General features: G+C 32.7%; 3 protein-coding genes across 5 annotated transcripts in view; 1 reads left to right on the forward strand and 2 right to left on the reverse strand.

The window, feature by feature from the left end:
• The window catches only part of LOC125070088 (phosphatidylinositol 3,4,5-trisphosphate 3-phosphatase and dual-specificity protein phosphatase PTEN), a 54,190-nt gene extending 45,948 nt beyond the window's left edge, over window positions 1-8,242 (forward strand). The window contains exons 7-9 of one of the 3 annotated variants that reach the window (XM_047679789.1): window positions 276-396; window positions 3,874-3,934; window positions 5,702-8,242. In XM_047679789.1, the coding sequence (XP_047535745.1) occupies window positions 276-396; window positions 3,874-3,934; window positions 5,702-5,705 (186 nt within the window). In that variant the 3' untranslated portion in view covers window positions 5,706-8,242. Of the gene's footprint in view, window positions 1-275; window positions 397-2,051; window positions 2,348-3,873; window positions 3,935-5,701 lie in introns of those variants that run through there. The other 2 variants (XM_047679790.1, XM_047679788.1) reach the window with 2 other exon arrangements.
• Window positions 8,243-12,733: 4,491 nt separating this feature from the next.
• On the reverse strand, window positions 12,734-17,637 carry LOC125070089 (N6-adenosine-methyltransferase non-catalytic subunit). Its single transcript, XM_047679791.1, has 6 exons — window positions 17,484-17,637; window positions 17,169-17,333; window positions 16,301-16,501; window positions 15,596-15,752; window positions 13,908-14,217; window positions 12,734-13,419 (listed from the first exon to the last, which is right to left on the reverse strand). The coding sequence occupies exons 1-6, from the start codon at window positions 17,547-17,549 to the stop codon at window positions 13,173-13,175; spliced, it is 1,146 nt and encodes a 381-aa protein (XP_047535747.1). The 5' UTR covers window positions 17,550-17,637; the 3' UTR covers window positions 12,734-13,172.
• A 771-nt stretch (window positions 17,638-18,408) lies between these two features.
• On the reverse strand, window positions 18,409-21,792 carry LOC125070131 (zonadhesin-like). Its single transcript, XM_047679831.1, has 6 exons — window positions 21,690-21,792; window positions 21,188-21,382; window positions 20,490-20,687; window positions 19,938-20,144; window positions 19,265-19,426; window positions 18,409-18,554 (listed from the first exon to the last, which is right to left on the reverse strand). The coding sequence occupies exons 1-6, from the start codon at window positions 21,790-21,792 to the stop codon at window positions 18,409-18,411; spliced, it is 1,011 nt and encodes a 336-aa protein (XP_047535787.1).
• Between the last annotated feature and the right edge of the window lie 1,722 nt (window positions 21,793-23,514).

Here is a 23,514-nt window from a genome sequence, read left to right on the forward strand (position 1 = left end):
ATGATCAAAGTTAAGAATAAATTTGTCGCTATAAATGTTGTCATACTATACTATAAATACTATAAATGTGTACATAATTGTTATTACTGTGCTTGGAAAGGAACCTTTTAGCAAAAGGATTTCCAAAAAGAGTCGGCAAACAGAAGACCGCACAGTACGCCAATTCCAAAAAATGTCTTAGGAGCTATATATAATGATGATGATTTTTAATCCAGTTTTTCCCATTCAATAATGAATATCTAGAGCTGGTCGTCTAATCGCATTATGTATTCCAGGTGGAACTAATAATCCAGAAGCAGCCGGAGTCGTCCACGTTCAGCACGCAGTCGATCCGAGCGCCCTCCACGCCCTCCACCGCCTCCTCCTGCTCCGACGCGGACGAGCACTGGGACTCCGGTGAGCCCCCCCGCACCCGCAACCCTCCCGCACACAAACCGCCCGCCCCCCACACACCCCACACTCCCCCGCCCTACTGTGACGATAGGACTCACAACCCACCCGCACACACTCCACCCAGGCCTCACACTCCCCCACCCTACTGTGATCATAGGACCCTGTGTATGGACACGTCCTTTGAATTGAAATCGTTTCCGGACGAGCCTGTGGGGAGAAGTAAGCACAAGTCGGCCGGTGTGCCCGCCGGGGACTTGTTATGTGAAAAGTCTTTGTGTTCGGATATGAGTTACCCGCTGTCCGTGGACGGAAGGGATAGTGTTAGAGATCAGAGTTTTGGTGATATCGATGGTATGTATGATAACGTTCAGTGTCCCGTTAACAGAGAATTGTATCCCAAAAATGTCAATACCAATAATGAGGCCCATAGAGGAGACTCCCAAATACCGAACTACGACAACTTATATCTTGCAAACACAGATAGGACGAAATACCATGTTAGTCAGGATCCCCAGTCCGAATATTCAGTAAACAGAAATCTTAATCCAAGTCATACATGTAAAGATACGGTTAACAACGGAAATAAACACCATATAGACGAAAGTCTCTACACGCGCAGATCCGAATATCCCATCAAGGCGGAACGGTTCACGGGTAATCCCGAGTACACGATCGAATCGGATTTATACGTTAACAAACGTAACTATCCAGTTAACACCGTGTTCACAAATAAAATGGAATATTCCTTAAACACTAATATCTACCTTGAGAAACAGAGCTTAAACACTGTTTATCCGACCGAACCGGAATATCCCATCAACCAAAATTTATACCCCGAAGATCCGGAATATACAGCTAGTAAAGAAAAACTACCCGAATATCGAGTAGATACCGGATCGAGTAAAAACGACTTAGATAGGAAAGATAGGAAGTTCAGAGATGCGCTATGCAAACCTAGGCTCTCCTTGGGCGACATGAGGGCTTCGTGGAGGGAATTCAGCGGGAAATTCGGGGAGAACCGCAAAAAGAAACATAGAGATGATTGTCAGTAGCTCCGTCATATACATTAACATATAGAACTATGTTTTATAATATAGAAGAAATAAGTTTTAATATTAAGTTTGTTGGTGACTTAATTACGGGCTAAATAATATTTTGGGCGATAACTTAAGCCATAGTAAATAGTATTACTGGATATAAACATTCGCGCTCGAAAGTTAAATATATATAACAATTTTTGATAAAAATATTTGTACATTGACGAATGGCGAGGTATCTGAACGATTGAATGATTCCCAAATTACTATTTAGCTTAATATTCGAAAGTCGAACGGTAAGACTAGAAATTTTAAATTAGGAATGGAAGTTGAAGGCTTAACTGTAAATGAATCGATGTTAGATTGTTTTGTAGTCTATATCATAATGGATTCAAAGGGATACGGACTGCATTGAGTGTGATGACCTCTCCCGTTTTAATTATTCAATTGATCTCTTCCACACTTTGTTGGACATATTTCTATTCCGTTGTAAATTCTGGAACTTTTCTAGAGTGAGTGCCCGATGACCGAGTTTGTTTGATATGATCGAAAATTTATCCTTTTTTAACCAAAAAAAAAATATTATCCGAAGATAATAGACGTTTTTCTTTTTTTTTTTAGATAAAACATTGAAAATGAGCTCCTCCGTCTCCAAAATTTTCGAATTTCAAATAGCCGGTATGTTTCAATAGAAAATGTCAATTTTATGTCGATATGTAACATTAACCGAAGTAAATAATAAATAATAATTTTAAACAACTTCTATGGAAATAGAAACCCTACATACCATTCTTACACCACTCTCTGAGATCTAGACAGTGATTGTGGCGTGCGAGTGAAATGATTCACACTAAACAATGCAATTATAACTAATCGTTCTACTCTGTTTAATTAACAACACCATGTTTAATACCTGATAACTCTATGATAAATATATATATATATATATATTATATATATAACTATATATATATATATATATATATATATATATATATATATATATATATATAGTTAAGATCAGAACACGATATTTAGTGTTCTTTATTTAAATTATAAATAAATACTTAAAAAATATATAGTTTAAGAACTTTGTTCTTTTTTTAAAATTGATATCATAAATACCTCAGTTTGAATTGCATGACAAAAATAATAATAATAATAAAAATTTTGCAGTTTAAATTCCATATACCTTATATATGTACTATGTCAGCGACTTTGGATGTTATCAAAATATTAATTAATTTGAACATCGATTCTATATTACGAAACAACCCGGTGTTGCTAGTTAAACAAAGTACGTTCATTTGAATGTTTATCGAAAAGTAACGCTCGAATAGGATGTATATTTTATGCGGGCTCTAAAATTATATGTCACACGTATTTTTAACTATCGGCTTTTATGTTGAATGATTCGTAAATTTGCGAAGTTTGTAGTTGTGTGTTTTATATTTTGTTTATGATTGTTATATTTTTTTTTTTTAAGACATTCGATGGGATAAAACTGATAATAGTTTTTGTATATATCGATACGTGTGGCAACACAGGTATAGAACTTTTTTTTTCTTACCGTTAACATTGGAGGCGAGTAAAGATATTTTAAAATTTTGATCTCAAACCGATAACGAATTTTCAAAACAAATTTATTTTTCATAAAAATAAAAATATTGGTCACGTGTATGAGAAAATATGTCAATAGATTGTTAAAGATTATTTAGTTCGAATGTCTTGAATGAGACGTGAAGCGGATTAGTAGGACAGCCTGGAATAATTTAAAAAAGTAACTTCTTATGAAAAATATATATGTATATATAATTGAAAAAAATATGTTTGTCCTGGTGATATAATGAAATATTTGGCAATTAGACACACATAGAATTATTTGAGACCATCAATAAAATTTGCAATTTCGTGGTGTTGGTAAAAGTAGTAAAAAGGATTCTATAAGTTTTATTCAAAATTTTATCAAACAAGTAATCGCCAATTTCATTTTCTTTCGTTTAAATTAAAACAAATGTTTTTCAATGAGGCAACACAGTGTCATCAAACATGATGGTTCCGTTTAGATCGATTTATGGCCACACAGTAGTCTGATACAGTTAAGAATAATCGGTTAGGATGTTCACGAGTCAGTGTCGTGTAGTACTGAGCCAGTCAGGACCGGATTTAAAGTACCGGAGGCCCTGGGGCCACGGAGGAGTGGAGGCCCTGGGGCATCAGAGGAGTGGAGGCCCCCAACTATTATGTTACAAATTAATTTGAATAATTTCATTTCTGTCAGTAAGGTCAATAATTCATTTACTCTCTGTATGAGTAAGTTTTAACATAGTACTCAGGCATATGACTACAATTCGATTACACCTAGATATCTAAACCTAAGTTAAGTATGGTGGGGCCCTCCCCCTCCGCAAGGCGGGCCTGACTGAGGCTGGTGTGCCCGCAGGGGCGGGGTGCGAGCGCGTGGGGCGCTACCGCCCGCTGTCGCCCGACAACAACGCGCACACGTAAATATACGCCTCCTTGTGCTCGAGACGCGCTCATTCACGCTCTTGTACTTCTTATATCACTCATGCTATACTTATTACTTTTTGGGTGTGGTCATCTTTTTTACTTAATTCTAAAAAAATAAGTTTATCGATGAGATCCGTTGAGGTGGGTCACGAGTAGAGATTTAGTTCTTTTAAAATGATGGACTTTTTTCTCGTTACATTTTTTTTTTAAATACATTTTTTACTTTCTAACATGAGGCACATAACATGCGACTGCTTCTATTAGTTTCGGCTTTGTCCTCGCTGATCCATCTCAATTACTCACGCGATAGAACAGTTTTTAATGTAAATAGCCATAAACCAATACAATTTAAAATTACTTAAATATTATTAATTGAAGTTGCCTGAATGAGCCTTTCTTTTGATCATATAGTGTTTGATAATTTTGAAATAATATATTCACTTTTATTTAATATATTGTATTTGTTTTGACGACTGTACCGTACGTCAAACGCTGATGATCATATAGGAAAGTCTATAGAGTATTTTGTTTTTTTTTTTTTTGTGAATAAACTCGTTCAAAGCACGTAACAATACTACACCCGGCTTGTCCCTATGAACTAAAAATATAATCGTGCTATTTAAAAACATTTTGGAAATGGCGTTTTTGGAAAAATTAAAAACAATGTAGAATTTTCATTAATTAAAAATGAATATAAACCAACAAATCGCCATTTTCAAGACCGCTTATAATGAGATACGTACGTTTCGATTGTTTTCCGTCACCGCTTATTCCTGTTCGTAATCACTCGACCCATTTGTTTTAATTAATTCTTCGTTAAAAGTTAATATTCCAAACGTATAAGGCCTGTTATACACCGATGGGCGGGAAAGAGAAAAGAAAGCGACATCTTCTCTGTACCTAAGGCTTAGGTCCTAAGCAGATCTGTGGGAATAACGATATATGATATTAATTATTTCATACAAAATACTCTTGCTCAGTTCAACATCACGTTCAGTTTGGTGTATAACGGGCCTAATATTAATGTTTCCAGATATTTGTGACGCCTCTTCCAATAGGTGTTGAAATTTCGCTTATAATAATGTGCATGCTTAAAAATCTTGGACCGAACATTGCACCATCTCATTGTAAATAATTATGTACAATAATAATGTTGGATCAAATATTCTGTCCAAGCTTGGTGACCGATTTTGTGTTTGTATATATGTATTTTTGTAAACAGGTCACGCTAATGTCCTTGTGGAATGTGTTTTGTGTAAAGGTTTTTTTATTTATAACATTATTCGTGACACCCGCACAGACGCACGATTTAAATGGATTATGTCCACACTATAAATATTAAAAAAAGAAAAAGTCCAAACGCGGCTTTATTCCAATTCCGAATAAGTTTCGTTTGATTTGGGTGTCACAAATATGTGCAATGTTTTCGTACACCGTAACCATCATTCATTCCTCACTCGCTTCGCACAACCCTGAACGCATCACACATGCCACACAATTTTTGAACGCCTTTTTTTTTAATTTAACTTTTTGCTTTTATGTTTTGCGCTATATCAGAGGCGTTTAGAAATTGAAATTAACTCGTTAATGATTTTTGAACTTTTTGCATCAACAGTAAAATTGTACTTCGATTGTTATTTCTTTAATATGCATAGTTAGTAAATCATTTGTCAGAAGGTCAGAAAGTTCAAAATCGATTAACAAAAATGTGGCATATGTTATCGTTCCGATAGCTTATATGGGATTCTTACATTTTTCAGGTGAATCCACGTACTTGTGAGGGTGGCACGTGGGATCAGTGACCTCCGCACCTATACATTACCGCTTACCCTCCGCCGTACGGCAAAGGCTCGAACTCGGTGCCGTAAAGACTAATTTCGTTTGGAGCCTTTACCGTAGTGACTTTGCTAAACGATTAGTGTTCTATGTGTGTTTACGATGTGTTTATAAGTAATTGTACGGGCTGTGCCGTCGTCCCGGATTCTGGAACGTTCGGGCTCCGAACCGATGTGATAATATCGAGTGCTGAACGATTTTATTGCCCAGGCTGTTGCGCGAGTGCGGACGTAGAGACCAGAGTAGCGTGTAACGAGTATACTTTGAAGTGTGGCCGTTTTTTCTTCTGTCGGTACCCAAAAGTTAAATGTGGTCACAATGCTCTTATTGTAATCAAAACTAATTCTTATGACTGATTGAGTACATTGATTTATTATTAAATTGATTACGTTTTTTTTTATTTAGGTAGCCATTGCAATTTTTCTAACATATAGATTCTATGGGGGACAAAGTTTTTAAATTTCGAATCAAACAATCATTCAATCCCTTCCCATGATAAATAGAACAGTTTTTGTTTTGATCATATCTTACTGTTATTTATTTTTCGCAATTTGAAATTTAAATATCGAATATTAATTTAAAAACATTGTTCCGTTACATATTTATTACTATTTATAGTTAATAAAGGCCAGTGTCGAAACGACTACGATGTCGTTCACTTACTGTAGGTATTCAGACTTTAAACAGCGTTAATATTATTTTTATGTCAAATATGATTGAAAACTATACAAGAGAATGAAATGTTAGCATGTCGATCTAAATTTTTCATAAAATTCAATAGAAGGTAATGAAGTTATGGCCTACGTTTATGACAACACTATATAGTGATAACATTTTTTGATCTTTCAGTCTGTGTTAAAGGAAATATGGAACCAATTATCTGTGGTGCTCCTTCGTCTTTGCATCCTTCACGTAAAAAAAAAAAAAAAAACAAAATCTTTTATAATCTTTTACAAGTGTCAACTTCCACTGGCGAGTTATATAATATAAGCTTCAAATACAGTACAAAATACTTCATACAATAACTAACCAAGAAAATAAAATCTTTAGGGTTTTTTCGAATTTCTTAGGAAATATCTCCATATAGATTTTTTGTATTGCATAATTTCATTAGTTTTTTTTTTTTATAACTATTTTATAGTGAAATACAATGCCGTTCGGCGAGGCAGATGATCCCACCATAGACCTGTCGATGCACTAATTTCAACTAAAGTAACAATATATCGAAGTCTTGTAATACATTTTTATACTTGATTGTTTAACTTGCTGGTTTATTTGTTATTAATGCATTGAACTTAAGGTCCAAATTAGTTTGACTTAGTTCCGAGTAGGACAGTTATATTGTATAGATTCGAAGATCTCAACAACTGCCATCTTTTTAGGCTACGTCACTGTGCACCTTGGGATTTTTTTGGTCATACATAACAATATTATGTATACAATACTTTAGATCACATTTATTTATAACAAACTCTTTTTATTTAATTAAATTCGAATTCGAAATACATAAAAACAATAAAACTACTAGGCTTAAATAATTATATTTTTTATTATTATTATCGCAGCAGAAAATTCCCAAGTGCACACGTAAATAAGTAAAATTACCAAAACCGTTAGCGCCTTTTTTCTATTTCCCCCTTTCAGCTTTATGAAATTAAATGAATTCTATCCAAAGATCCAATAGTACTTATAGTCTTTCAATATAATATCCATTTAAAAGATTTGCCTAATTTATAATTAAACTTTTACACAAACATTAAATATATAATTCAATTTCTTATGAAGTTGTACAAGAACTAATAATAATAGTATATATTTTTTTAATTTAAGTTTTATAAAATTTGTACGAGTTCTCATGAAAATATAATATTTCTTCAATAGATTCGAAATTCAAATACAAAGTAAATATCATATAAAATATAAATAGTTTAGGGCTGTCAGTTAATACATGCTTTACATAAAATGCAGATTTTACTTGATGCGATAAACTATATTTTATTTCAGAATGATCCAATAACAATTACCCCTATTAAAAAAAAAATGAATTTTAAATTTTTATTTCCAGAAATAAGGTATTTGACAGCCCTAATTAACGAAACATTCAATTAAATTATGTTCAAGATGTTTGTAAAATATTTCATTAAATTTACATCTCATTATACAGTTGTGTTACAGTGGCCTGTTAAGATCAGATATTGAAAATGATGAAGAAATTTAATTCTCGTGCTCGGTTATTTGTTGCAAAGATGCAAATGCAGAATTAATCGGCATAATCAATCTAATCTGTGATCAAAATAATTTTACATACATCAGCTATTATTCCGTTGATTCCCCATTGATATCCTTACTTGTTGACGTAGAAAACCTTAATGTTGCCAGGATATCAACTTTACCTTACATATACATTACAAGCGGCAGAAACGCAAGTTCGTAAAAAGCCCGAGCCCAAAGAGGTTTTACTTAAAATAAAAACTAAGAATACAGCTTTGAGATATGCAATGTAAATTATATCCCATATCTTAACTTGCCACCGTTAATAATATATTAAAATTAAAACGAAACAATAATGCATGTGATTTTTGTTTTTTGAAAAGGATACGGCAATGAACTGATGTTGGGCTCTTTGATATCGCCTTAATAATCAGTTTTCAATTATTCAATCGACTTGATATTTATTTTATAATAAAAATGTACTAGAAAATTATGTAAAAGACCCGTAGCTTGTATTTGTTTTTTAATTTAATTAAAAAGGTTGATAAGTAAGTAAAATAATTGAAATATAAAAATTTTACTCTGTTATGTTCATTTCATTTTGAATGTTTTATATAATATTCTAAAAAAAACGGTTCGTTTTTGTTTTTTTTTAAATTGTGCAATCGGATAAAATTCGGTCTTAGCAACCAACGATTGCAGGGCAATTATTCTCAATTACAAATTGGAGTTTTAAAATGCATTTAAAATAGTTCTCATCTATATGGATGCAATAGCAATTTTTAGGTGATTTCTATGATATTATATGTACTTCTAATGAACTGTATAACTCACTACAGTAACTGTAAACATCACAGGATCAAAATCGACTCGATCGTTTTTGCAATACATTTTCCTTTTAAATTTGGATAGAATTATAATTTATCTTTAATAGACCCACCAAAATAGTTTTACTAAAGAATAAATACCACCCTAAAGTTAACAGAACTTAATTTTTTTTTTTATAAATTTAAAATAAGAATGTCATAGTATTAAATCAATGATTGTGAAAAATATATAGAAACAGTCGGAGAAAATAAATACGATTTTGTAAATATTGTTATTAATACATTAGTGTTACTCAGATCTGTTTTTTTTTCTGTACTATAAGTTGAATGTGACATACCAGTTACAAATTTGAGGTTATGTTTCAAAATGGCGGGCCCATAGTTTGGCTTTTAAAATCATTTCTAGCTGGTTTCTATGACGTTTTAGGTACGTTAAGATAAGACTAATAATGTGTTCAGTACTGATTGGAAATAAAATAAGGCGAGTGTTTAAATTCAATTGAAGATCCGATAACAACGCAAACTAAACGATTCATTATTAATAAACCTCTCTACAGGTAGTGGTAAGGTTCATGACGGCTAGTGAATTGGTACTTTTATTGCCTATTACGAAATAATATTAATTTATCGTATACCACGTCTTTGTTTTAATAAAGGTCGAACCATGTTAATTTAAAATTAAATCAAAATACAAACAAAACAAAATTTAACTATATTTTAAGTATATTAAAATCACTAAATTTATATTAAATATTAAAAACTCCATCCATATTGAAAGAAAAAATGAATGTTGTAATTCGAGATTCGTATTCGGTCTATTAGATTCGTAAAGATCTATTATAAATTGGGATCGATTTGATTTTATATTCTAATCGGATGTAAGAAAATTGGCCTTTACTAATAAAATATTGTTTAAAAGTATCAAGTTTTCCGGCATGAGTCACAGATTACAAATTGCTCATGTTGCCATGGGTAATAAAATTATATGGAAGGCCAGCACATGTGTGAAGCTGATGGTACGATAAGAGAAAAGTTAGATAGGCTAGGTTCTAAGTTAGTTTAAGAACGTCATAGAATCATCTAAATAATAGTAGGTTTTACAAAATTAACAATTAACATTATTTTCGGGGTTCGGTATAAAACAATAGAGTGCGCTATAAATTTTAAATTTTTAATTCGAATTTTGAACTTTGAGACAATTTGTTTCATTATAACGTCACGTTAGTGGTCTTTCGGGAAACTGTTTTAAGTGGCGTTGTAAGTGCTCTGTTTGTTTATTTAACACGTAACCCCGAATTTTTCGTATAGGTTTAATGAAATAAGGAATTTTGGGCTAAGGCTGTCGCAGTCACACGAATGCTTCCAAGTTGAAATGAAATTGTTTAACTTTTTTTTTTAATTAAGTGTCATGATTTTATAACATGTTTCTCATTAATTAGTTAGTAATTTAATTCTTTATTGTATTGCTTTGACTTTCAAAAAGGTACCAGCGCATCTTTACGTTTAGGATTTACGCTTAATTGATGCGTTGTTTGTTAGCGGAATAAAATACTTGCGTCCGGATTTCTATACGCGTTTATATCATCGAGTACAAATTTAGTATTTATTAGTTGGTTCCGTATCGGACAGATTTTAAATTAAGTGACTTCATCTGAATGATTTCTTAACGAAATTTTTATCGCAACGTTTAGTATTAAACGTCCCATTCCAGATTAGTGTTGACTATTATTTTGCACGAAAATTTTCGTTATCGGTTACTCGCTAATATCCTATCCCTCTTCATAAAAGGTTTAGCTTTAAAGATTGTTGTTTGCCTTATAAAAAAATGTGATCTTATGACGATTATACTTAAAGGTCGCAGCTCGCCGCAATCGCAATGTGTGTGTACACGGTCTAATGCCTAATATATTGAAAAATTCAAACAAAATGGAGCTCGTCAGTTCGATATCGAAATAAGTGATTTTTATTCAAATTATATTTTCTACTATTGATCGGTGCGTGTACATGACATTGCGATCGCGACGCTGAGTGAAAAATATGCCTTGTATAATGATAACAAAATGAATTATGTAATATAAGATTTGACATTGTGCGGCGTTACGTAGGATCAGTGGAGAGTTGTGTCAATTGGATTCAGAATACCGTGCGAGGGGACTTTATGGATTCCATTGCAGATGACAGAGCTTAGGCCTGAGTACTTTTTTTATCTGTGGATTGTCTACGATTGTAATTTTTTGACAGAAATAAAGTTGGTTATACAAAAGTAAATAACATTTTCTTTTTTTAATATCTAAAACGACTGTATTTGTATCTTGTACAACTTACACATTACGGATCGATAAAGTTCCCTCAGCAGAAACTATATTAAAGTTTTTTTATGAATCGTAAGAAATTCTTAGTTCCACAATAATTAAATAAAATATGTAAATTTTTTCTTATCTTAGTAAGTAAAAGATCTCATATGACATATTTTTGTTTTGTCTTTTTTATATTTTGATGAACTTCAGAATAGTCGAGTTGATTTAAAGACAACCTATGTAAAATAAAATATATTGATGTATAAACTATTGAGTTTTATTTGATACCATTCCTCCTACGGGTAAAAATATATCGCTAGATCACAACCATGAGAACTTTTATATAATTTTAATTAATAATATAAAGGAGAAAGTGATTTTATTTGTTTGTTTATTACGCATTAATGTAATTACTTAGAATACCCATCACTGGAATTTTGCACGCACGTTGTCATGGGTACAGAAAAAGATGATGATTTTGTTCTTACCGATTTAGGCGTCAGCGGCCTATCTTGAGGAGCCCGGTAAACTCTTCAGGACGTGATATAGTGATCGAGTGTGTTCACAAAACAGGTGCACTTTATTCCCTCGCTCTCATAATCCGATGGGACGCCAGGATCAGGTGCAGGACATACGGCTTTATGGGCTTACCAGCCGAGGAATTTTTATTGAGAATTTTTCGATTGAATAGCCCAATAACTTTTCAACGGCCTGACCTGGGGTTTGAACCCAGGACCTCAAGATCTGCGTCCGTATATCTAACCGCTACACAGAAAAGGATATTAGGGTACATAACACCTGGTCTCTGTTTTTGAGGTTTGTAACTTATTTTACCACGCTGTTCCAATGTGCGTTGGTGATACACGTGTGGCAGAATTTCATCTGACGGTTTTGGAACCAAGAGATGAATTAGTAACAAAATAATCATACGAAAACTCGGCGATGCCTGCTCAGTCTTCAACACTAAATTTTTGGTTAAGATTAGTTTGTTCTACTAAAGACAGAATTAAGAATACTTAATAAACAATATTGGATTAAATTCAAGTTTGTTATTTTAAATTAAACGAATGATTACACTTATTCATAGTAGCTCTGATAACTAAAAAGCTGTTATCATTTCGGAACTTTTTATAACTCTTGAAATTAATTAATAATTTTTGAAATTAATGGCTCTGTTTAGTTCTGGTGGCATGTTAAACCAGGGCATATCTACCCAGAGCCGACTCAAGCTGTGTGCCAGAGGGCTCCACATAAATTTGGGGCCCTTTTGTTAGCCTATTTACTAATATTAAAAATCTAGTAAAATATTTAACAAAATCAATAATTTGCTTGATAAAGATGTAAGTTATTTCTTACAAATTTGGCGATTTCGAAAATATTTTTAGCAATCAACGTGTACACAATGTGCGAGGAAAATTTTTAGTTCTTCGGGAGCCCCTCAGGATGAAGGTCCTGGGCATATGCCCCGTGTGCCCTTCTCGTGTCTTATGGTAAAGACGGTAATGTATCTACCTCAAAAACACTATTAAATATAAACATGAAATTGTGGAGGGAGTCCTTTTTTCAAATTTGTTAATAAAGAACCACGTAAAATATATATTTTTTTTATTTAAAAATACTCAATTATACAGATATTTCGAGTTGGTATACAATGTAACGGTCCGCAGCGAGACATCACTTTAACCGTAGATAATTTAATTGGATTTTAATATTTCATAGTTGTAAAATTTTACTTCACAGTTGATAATATATTTTCTTACAATATACTTTAATTGCTTGTCTATTAAAAAGTAACAATTCACAAATATTTTAACATGAACAAAAGTACAGTGGACAATTTACAATTAATATATAAAACTCGGCAAACATTCATAGATATTATTTATATAAAAATAAAAGATATTATTACAACCGGTCAGAATATCTGTGCACCTCACAGGAAGGAGACACCCTTTTTATCTTTCTAGACATTGTGACCAGATTGTTATTTCACTGCTTAAACCTAACATACCACAATCAAAGTCTACGAGCAAGCGATTAATAAGGAACGTATGAGACCGCTAAATCGCACCTCTTCCCCGACCTCTGCCTCTGAACCCACCTCTCCCCCTGGGCCTCGAGCCTTTACTAGTATTCGGTGGACTTTTCGGTCTCAAGGCCTCTATTCTCTCTGTGCAACCGGTCGTTTCTCGACCCTCGTTAAAGTATGAAGCGTACAGTTCAGCATTGAAGTTTGAGTTGGTGAGTTCGTGTCCAATGGTCACCCAGCCTGGACGAATTGTGGAATCGCGACCAAAGAGATGTACTCTGAAATAAATTTTATTCGTTTACATACACTTAAGTGAATACATCAGAAATGAAACAAAATTATTTACGTAAGTATTGGCAATTTTTACAATAAATAATTCAACATTGACAGTCAATTTATCTTTATTTAATAACAAAATTGATTAACGCAAGTCTTGTTTATCTATCTATTTTAGGACAAAGCAAAAAAGATAGTAAAACCTTTGCATATTAACATGACATTACTATATAGAGTATTAAACACTCTAAGCAAACTAAGAGACTAAACATTTCAAACTTTGCAATAATGAGAAAGCCTAAGAATAGGAAACATAGACAAGTAGGTTAGTCTCTAGGGGATGAAAGCAGTTTGACATGTATAAAATGGAAAAAATACTATTATTTCAGATGAAATTAAAAAATATATTAACACAAATCAAGAGTACATCTCATTAATATTATAATGTGTATCTGATTTTATGTCATTTAATGACATAATCTAAATTTACCTTCTCCGTCCCAAACAAAAATGCTCCATGATATGGAATATCTCAATTGGTTTCTCAGTACTTCCAAATTCAGGATCCTCAGATATAATCAAATCAATGTCAACGTTAGCATGTATGAAGTCACCATCTACTGATCTCCTTACAGTTCCCTTGATTCCCATAAGACAATGCTCCTTGGTCCTTTGGAATACAGCATTGTGTTCCAGATTCTTCGAGTGGCCAGGGTTCTTGATATTAGTCTTAATCCAGCAGATATCTTCGCAGCGACGGAATCCCCATTTTTTTAGACACTCTCTGCCCATATCAAGACCTGGTATGTATTGTTAATATTAACGAACAATAAAATTTCTTTGACTTCAGAATTATGTTCATATATAATTGAAAAAAAAAAGTGATATATAAGAAGGGATGAATAGTGAAAGGGGCCTTAAGACTAAGACGATTCAAATACGCATTATGCTGTGAAAGCAGTCAGTATCTGCGTATCCTGAGCGCAAAATGCACTTTCCCAAAAAAACAAAAAAGGAAATTATAATGATTGATGAGCAAATTCATAGATTTAGGGTGGGTTAGATACCGCAAGACGGCTCCATGTTTGTGCTTTCCATAAACTTTAGACGCATAGGTGTTTGACCGCCGAGTTATGTCGTCAAGGAGATAAAAATGATAAATTTTGCCACTATAAACTGTAAAAACCCTTCTAGGGTAGTAAATCAAGTCATCAACTACCACCTTAAAGTAATTTTGGTGCTGAAATAGCTGTAATTCATTTTAAAACCATATATTGTTCAAGGTTAGCAGGGGTGACGTCATCGTAGGTATGAAAAAGATGACTCGCTCTGTTTTCATACTGTGTTATGAACATAAGATAAACTAACTAAAGTACCCGTCACGAGAAGCTATAAATTATGTAAACAAACATCTTTTACTAAGTAAACATTTTATACTGCGAGATAATAATAAATTGACCATATTCAATCGACATGAAATATAGACGGGTTATATGAAAGTAACAACCTATTTAATTTAGTCGGATCATATTTTAACGACGCAAAGCCCTATCGTTTGTGTTTTTTGGTACCGGAACGCGTCCGTCGCAGGGATTGTAAACTATCGGGACGCCATTTTGAAATAAAAGCGTCATTCGAGTTTCGAATGCGTACGAGTTTGTTTCATTGCATCTTTCATATATCGCGGATCTGGTTGTTATTGTTAATTTTACTTATAAATCTGACGAATAATTATTCTTAAATAATATATGTTAATTAATATTTGTTACTTAATAATTTATTAAATCTTAAACAAATTCATTTTTTTTTTGTTGGTCCAAATGTTTTGAACTCCTGAACACTTGTTTACAAAATTTATAGCTTCTCATGACGGTTACTTTAGTTGATTGGTAATACACTGGATCTAAAACATATATATTTATTGTGTCAGGGAATACACTATTATCAATTTGTTATCCAAAAATTAACGTTTTACAAATAAATTATATAATTGTCAAGAAAGAAACTTTAATGTTGAACTAATATAAAATAATGTAACGGAAATGCCACCCATTACAGGACTATTTAAAACTGTGTTTGAGTTACATACTTTAAGTAAAATTGCTGTTTATTCTATCACTTTTGTAAACCGAGCAAAATGGTCTCAATTATTTTATTTATTTGGATGTAATAAATTACCTTCTGAGCTTCCACACCATAGGAATACAAAGGACCTCGGCTGTGCGATGTGATGCAGCTCCAGCGCCAACACGTCTCGCCAGCGCCAACCCGCGCCCAACGGAGGCTCCACCAGAACCACATCAAACTTGCTACCCATTGACTTTAGGTCGAAGGTCTGAAATTTAGAATTTGATACTCGGAAAATATATAAAAAAATAAATAAAAGATAAAACAGTTATTGCTTAATTAATAAAAATGCATATGTAAAAATATTCATAATGGATTGAAAATTACTCTTTTTTTTATAAAGTTAGCTCTGTCTTAACTTCTCTATATAATTATGAAACATGAAGCAAAAATATTTCTTTTTTATAATATGTCCCCAATACAAGTTTCAGTAGTATTAAAATTAAATAAAAAGGAATAAACAGGTTACATATGAAGGTAAAAGTACTTTGCCCATGGACACTAACTCTGCAAGAATATCAGCCATTTCCTATATCATCAACCATAAAGTTCCCAGAACTTATAATTACACTGGCTGATACTAAACTAAGGATTAATATTATATTAAAATAAATGGTGAGTAGATACTCACCTAGCAGGCCCGCACAAAGTCCCGCCAGTGGTAAAAATTCATTGGTTTTAAATCACAATCTTCATTTTCATAATATGTGTGAAATTAATACAGAACTCTGTCTACAGTTTTATGTTTAAACTTACCTTTAGGTCACATTTTAAGTACATAGGGGGAGTTGCAGTTCTTGCTATTAATTCATCTTTCAACTTTATTAATTCTCTAAGTTTGGGATACTCCTCAAACCTATCCGCTAAGCCTACATCACGTATGAAGTTCTGTGGTCGCTGTCCTGTGTCGACAAAGTGCTGGCAATAATCATTGTGTGGATTTGATGACTGCGTGCCCTGTAAGATAATGTATTTCTATTACATGTCTTGTTATCCATCAGATGGATAAAATTTATTATAGATTGTTTTTAAAGCTATGTGAGTTGTTTGGAACTGGTTCTAAAACTTTGAATGACCCTATGCAAGGTTTTTGTCAAAATACATTATAATGATTATTATCAAAGATTACTAAGCCAAGACAAATGGTTTGAGTGGACATTGCAGATGTCCGACATAATATTTGTTAACATATAATATTTAATTAGAATGATTACTTATTAAACTTATTTTATTTAATCTGCTTAGACAAAGTGTTTGTATTAATTTTTATCTTTATTGGTAAATATATAGGTATATATATTTACTATACACAACTATAACCATTCGGTCTCTTGTTTTAAGATAGAGCTATTTTTAGTATTAGGTAAAATAACAGGCAAAGGATCAGATTTTAACATGTGACTTTACAATTATTGCTTCAGTCTATAAGTCATTCAACTATTGAAATATAAATAATTTTTTCAATTAGTTTTCTATTATAAAAGTACTTATTCAATGTTCTTTTACTACAATAAATATTTGAATTAATAATTTATTTCAAAACTGCTACATATCAACATTATAAATGATTTTTTTAAATGTAATACGATAAGTAGTATTAACTTTGTATTTTAATGGAACAAACCTTTAAAAACGTAGAGGAATCTGTATAAACAAGACTATCGGGTTCCTTTTGCACCGGCTTCTCGTTTCCATCGGGACTGAATTCGGTAGCAGCTTGCTTTTTAGGCAGGACATCTAAAGACGCTCCTAAAGCTTGCCGAAGTTCGCTTACGCTTGATACACCTAACTGTAAAATTGATTTTATGAAAAAAAAAATGAATTGAAATAGTTTTTTCATGATCCACGAGTTACATTGTTTTTGTTGTAACACTTTTTAACAAAATATACAAATCAGCGTTGGCATTTTCCAAAGATTGTATTTATGTGACATACTTACCGTTTGGGCCAGTAATTTCTTTCGTTTTTGAGATCTTTCGCGGAGTTCTTTTAATTTTTCACTCATATTTACGTTACAAATACGATTATACACATAGAAGCAGAAGTTATTTTGTTATGTGATTAAAGCGTCCTTGCTTTTGTAGGTTGACAAGTCGTGACAGTTTCAGTAATGAGAATGTGACAGCAGGACAGAGTATCTATAACAAAATATAGTTCAACATTTTCATCAAATAATTAAATAACCAAATGAGAGTAAAGCGACTAAAATATAGTTTTTCATTTATATATGAAGGCTAACCCATAACACAAAAAATATTTAAGTATTCATAGTTTAGAATTAAACATAACATAGGTAAATGCAGCTTTTGTATTATATTTAAAAGAGTGCATGAAAATGTACTTTCTTTTATCTTTTTAACTGTAACACTATAAATTTAAAATAATAATTATAATATAAGAAATAGATCGATATTTTTCAACATCTAGTCACCATCCTCGGTAGTATAGTGGTAAGTATCCCCGCCTGTCACGCGGGAGACCGGGGTTCGATTCCCCGCCGTGGAGTTATCTTTTTTTTCGATAAAAACGTATTTCGATACTATATTTTTTATTGTATACTGATCATCTTAATAAAAATGAAATAGCACAATGTTATTTTAAAATACCTTTGTGAGAAAATATATATGATTATTTAAATGCTACATATACCTATATATTATAGATACGATTTCAAAATTAGATTTACTTAGTTCATACTAGCATATTATAAGCATATAATATTAACTAAGGGTCGAATTATAATTTTTGAGTCAATATTTACGCTCGCGTATGGTGTAGAGCGCTAAACCTGCTGGTGATAGTGGGAGTGATAGTAATTTGTAAAAATGAAAACCATGAAAACGAGGTCTAATAGGTCTTTATTGCTATTGAGTTCCGAGGTATACGAATACATGCACCCGCCATCCACAATCCCGCAAATATCTGTATCCAGCGGGACTAAGACAGTTCGGTTCCGCAAATACCTGGACTGTAATTATCTTGCGGAATCCGGGTACGCGGTGCACCATCACTGAGGACGCACACAAAATTTTTATCATAATCCCATCTTATACTGTAAATACGAAAGTGATTGTGTTTGTTACGCTTTTAAGTCATGATCTTATCATGTAATTTTGCATTTTAAAGCTTGTTTTTATACAAATATAGATATACTACCTAGATATAGTAGCTAGTTTAATTTTTCTAGGCGTTTGCAAAGGACATCAACTTATAGTAAGATGCTATTTATTTATATGACTTATATTTTGTTACACTTGAGTGTAGGTACCATCTGTACTAATATTATAAATGCGGAAGTAACTCGGTTTGTTGCCTCTTCATGTTTAAATCGGTGAACAGATTTAGATGAAATTTCGTATGGAATTTGAGTCCTGAAGAAGGACATAGGCTACTTTTGTTTAGTTCACCCTTCGAGGAGGAAAATGTAGGGACAATTTGTGGGCTATAGGTGAAGTTTTATGATTGTCAGCTTCAGTTGAGCTAGTACTATATATATACGAAAGTAATTTTGTATGTCTGTATGTTACGCTTTCACTACTAAGGCAATAAATTTATTTGTATGAAATTTGGTGGGGATGTAATAAAATATATATTATATTTCCATAAAAGGAAAGTTGGAGATTTGTGTGTCTGAATCTATTAAAACAAAATAATTAATTGTATTAATTTAAAACATAAGCTTTATTCAATATAATATGGTAATATTGTTTTGTTTCGAGCATTCGTTGGCTGGAACGCATTTTCCTTTTTCATTTCTAAACAGGCCGCGCTTACAGTGGCATCCAAGATGACAGCGGCGCGGTCGCGTGCACGCATGCACGTTACATCTCGCTTCACAGCCGTAATGACATGTGTACTCCTCGGTAGAATGTGGACATTTTTCTGTAAATAATAAAATAGTTGATATTTTGTATTATAAATTAATTGAAGAGACATGCAGGTGTGATGCTGCCTAGTAATAAAAATTGCGTTACACTAAAATAAAAAATACGAATTAAGGTGCAATAAATGCACGAACGACATACTCGTGTATGTACAGATACAAATTTTACAATAAAAAAAGTTTAGGTAGTGTAACCCTGGTTATATGGGATGCATACCCCCTAAACCACTGTGATGTATGAATTCGGTATAGATCGGAGAGGATGTGTGATATATAGGGAGTAGGCACTAAGGCAGTGCGAGGCCTCCCGGCTGACGTCCTCGTCAGGGCCGTTTGATATAGAAAACATGACACCCCACCTCACACGTCCACGACGCCCTATCTTTTAAGCCCCAGGCGACGGGCTTTCCCGACATAGTCTACTCTACACGCAATACCGATCCTCTAGGTCTAGACAAAAAATAATAAAATAATTGAGTAGTTAAATTAATCCACGTTACAGATACATACGAGGAAGACAATCCTTTTCTTCAACACACAGGCCAGTATAATGACGCAATAGTGGCGGTCGGCATAGACATCCTTGTGTGCACGTAGTCTCTGGGCATTGTGGTGTCGGCTCGGAACAGCTCCCTTCACACCAGCCGCACCAGACGAACACTTCGTCGGGCAGGCATTCGTCTATAGATGGCTCGTTGCTGCCAATCGTTATTACAGCTACGAAATAACTACTATTTTTCCAAAAGTATATCGTGTTAAACGTTTTGATAAATAATTTCTGATCACTATAAGCCCAAATTAAGTACTTGACACTTTATAAAAATAAAACAAACCGATAACCAATATACTAGACGTAAATATAATATTTCTATGTCCAGGAAATATCATTGTATATAGTATTATTGATAGCATAAAATTTTAGTAGAGTTGCATCTGTCGTGGTCTTGATTAGTTAAAGTTGACTGATGAGTTAAAATACGAATAAAATGTTTAAAAGGGCTTTGAGTATACATATGGATATACAAATATTACATCAAATAATACTGTAGTAAAATATTAGACCTTGGGGGCAATTCTTTAACAAGATGCATTGTCCATCTGGTGCTTTCAGATAGCCATCATCACAGAAGCAGCCGGCGATACAGCTACTGTTACAAGGTGGGTTTGGGTCTGAGCATGTTTTATCACATCTCCTGCAAGAGCTGTACACCTGGTGGGCGCCACATGATAACTCGTATGGTAGAGGAAGTTCGGTTACAGCTGCAATACGATATTTTCCTGTTATCTCGTTATGAAGAATTTTACATAGAAGCTTTTTAAGTAGTAGAAGGCGAGGTACGGATATCACAAAATTTTCTTTGTCAGAGATTTTTGGCTTTTGTTTTCCAAATTATGTTACTGAATCATATAAAGAACTACCTCCTCTGTAATTTCTACAACAGACGAGGTTCATAATATAAATAATATGCTTCATAAGATTTGTTCGACGGGAACAAAACAATTGAGAATAAAAGTTGTAGGTGCTTACTTGTGAAATTACCTTAGTGTACCTCACATACATATAGTTAAATAGTTCAAGAATCAATACGACGTCTTTTGTCGTCAATTTTATATGTAAGAACGTTTATCGGAAATCCTATTTTCATTATTATTGTTTACTCACGTAAGAAGCCTGTTTAGAATATGTAGAATTGAAATAATATTTGTTAAAAAAAAATACAATGTAAATTGTTGAAATAACTTCAAAAATGAATACGTACGAAAATCGTTCCTTTTTAGTCGAGAACATTCTTCGTATTTGAAACATTGGTTATATTTGTCTTCCGTCAATTTTTTATCACAGAAACATCCACCACAGGGTTCTGTACATACATTCGTGGCATTTTCACAAGACTCGTTACAAGATTCGCAGAGTTTGAAAACCTCATTTCGGGAGCAATCATAAGTTATATTATCTGAGTAATTTCGTTCCACTTTTTGTAATGTTATGTTGATTTTTGATTTTCCTGCTGTATTTTGTTTCATTTCTACTTCGTCTGTGTGAAATTAAAATGTAAAATATAGAAATATATAATATAATATTAAAATTAACTGAAAGAGGTCTTATAGGAATAATGTATTTATTTAAATTTAATGTTTTAGTCATGAGCAAATCCAGAGGACATGGACGCTGCTCTTTTCTCAATCAATCGTTAAAAAAGACGATAAAATTATTAACTAATAATATATTTATTACTTGTTAAAATAATAATATTTACTTACTGGCAATATTTCCAATAACGACATTATAAAAGACATAACTCAAACAAATGTACGTGTTCATATTCATGTTGACTTTCTCCTGGTTCTGACTAAAATGACACATTACACGCATCGGAAAATCGCAGTAGCGTAGCGGAGCGGCTTATTCGGAACATAACCACGCCTGCTGACAATCGGCGAAATACCCGTGTTTTAATCTGGCTCTTTTTTTCAAAAGGTATATACGTTTCCCTAACGTTATTCCTTTAAGAACTGTTCCAAGCATCATATACTGCCCCGTGTTTTAATCTGGGTTTTTTTTCCAAAAGGTATAAAAACTTTTTCCTAACGTTATTACTTTAAGAACTATTCAAAGCATTATATATGCTCAGTATTTTATTGATGGGAAGTGTTTGTGTGTCCGTCTTGGTAGATATTATATACATTCTGTCATTTTGCTAAAAAATAATTTTACATATAAGTAGAAAATTTATCGACATAATACATACAGTACATATTTTAGAGTACCTCCAAAATTACACGCAACTGCAGCAGTATTGGAGATAAAGACGCGTTTGCGACGACCTGGATGTGACAATCCAACAATTACACTATTGTTTCGCGATTTCAGGAAACATTTCTGCCATCGAGTTAAACGGCATTAAGCGCTAAATAGCTGACGGTAAAAACAAAGCGTGAACAGTATTATTTATTATCCTTCCTATAACTTTGATTACAAAAAGAAGGCCTGAATTTAGTATTCATTTCCATGTTTCCTTATACGTTATAATGTTAAATAAGAAGACCAATTAATCTGTAAACATGAAATGATTAGAGCTTATCATATCTAAGACCCCTATTTATAGGCAAAATTAAATTATTACGATTATCGTGTATTTTTTTGTAAGATCACAGTGTAATGTTATTTGCGTGAGACACGACTTCTAAGGAAGTATGCTTAGAGGGCTTTCTGTGGTTACGACTTGATAACATTGAGTATTGACGCCGCAGGTCAACAATTTTCTTAATGTAGCCCGCCCTCTTCTCTGTTACCTTAGAGGCTTATTTTGCGTAGAAGACATTTCAGAACTATTTATATTTTAATATAGCAATAATGTGAGAATATTATTACAAATTTCAAATGAGTATAGAATACGTTTCTCATTTCTTTATAACTCATAAAGAAATGAGAAATTACACTACCAAGCCTTAGCTTACTTACAAAATACTAGAACACTAAAGAAAATTCTTGTACCTGTAAGTTAAGTGACAAAATAAAAGAATGCAGTAAAACTTAAAAATATTGAATAACTATACCTTCGGAAGTTTAATTCATAACTATTTTTCCGTAAAATGTAAATGTTGATTTTATAAATATTATATTTGGATTATCAGAATATAAATCACAAATAATATATATATTAATATTTATAGTACTTAATTTGTGATACGACTGGCAGCGGTATACTTTCATTTAATATTATTAAAATTATTTTTTTAGAATATTTTTCCCTCAAATAATTGTACAATTAATTGTATGGAATTATTTAAAAGCTGTAAGCTATCCAAACCTTCTCCTCAAAGGGAGAGGAGGCTTTTAGCCCAGCAGTGGGGAAATTTACAGGCTGCTAATGCTAAAAAAAAACAGTAAATTAAAAAAAAAGGAACAAAATAATTGTTATAAAAATAGCAAATATTCTTACAACTCACTAGAGTCTCATATTCAGTAAAAATCAACCAATTGAAGCAACTCTCGTATAATCGTATACTTATACATTACATTATTACAATACTTATACATTATTACAATACACTTATAAATAATATTAAGTCACGTTTTCCTAGA

Source organism: Vanessa atalanta, chromosome 16, assembly GCF_905147765.1.
Source record: "Vanessa atalanta chromosome 16, ilVanAtal1.2, whole genome shotgun sequence".
NCBI lineage: Eukaryota > Metazoa > Arthropoda > Insecta > Lepidoptera > Nymphalidae > Vanessa > Vanessa atalanta.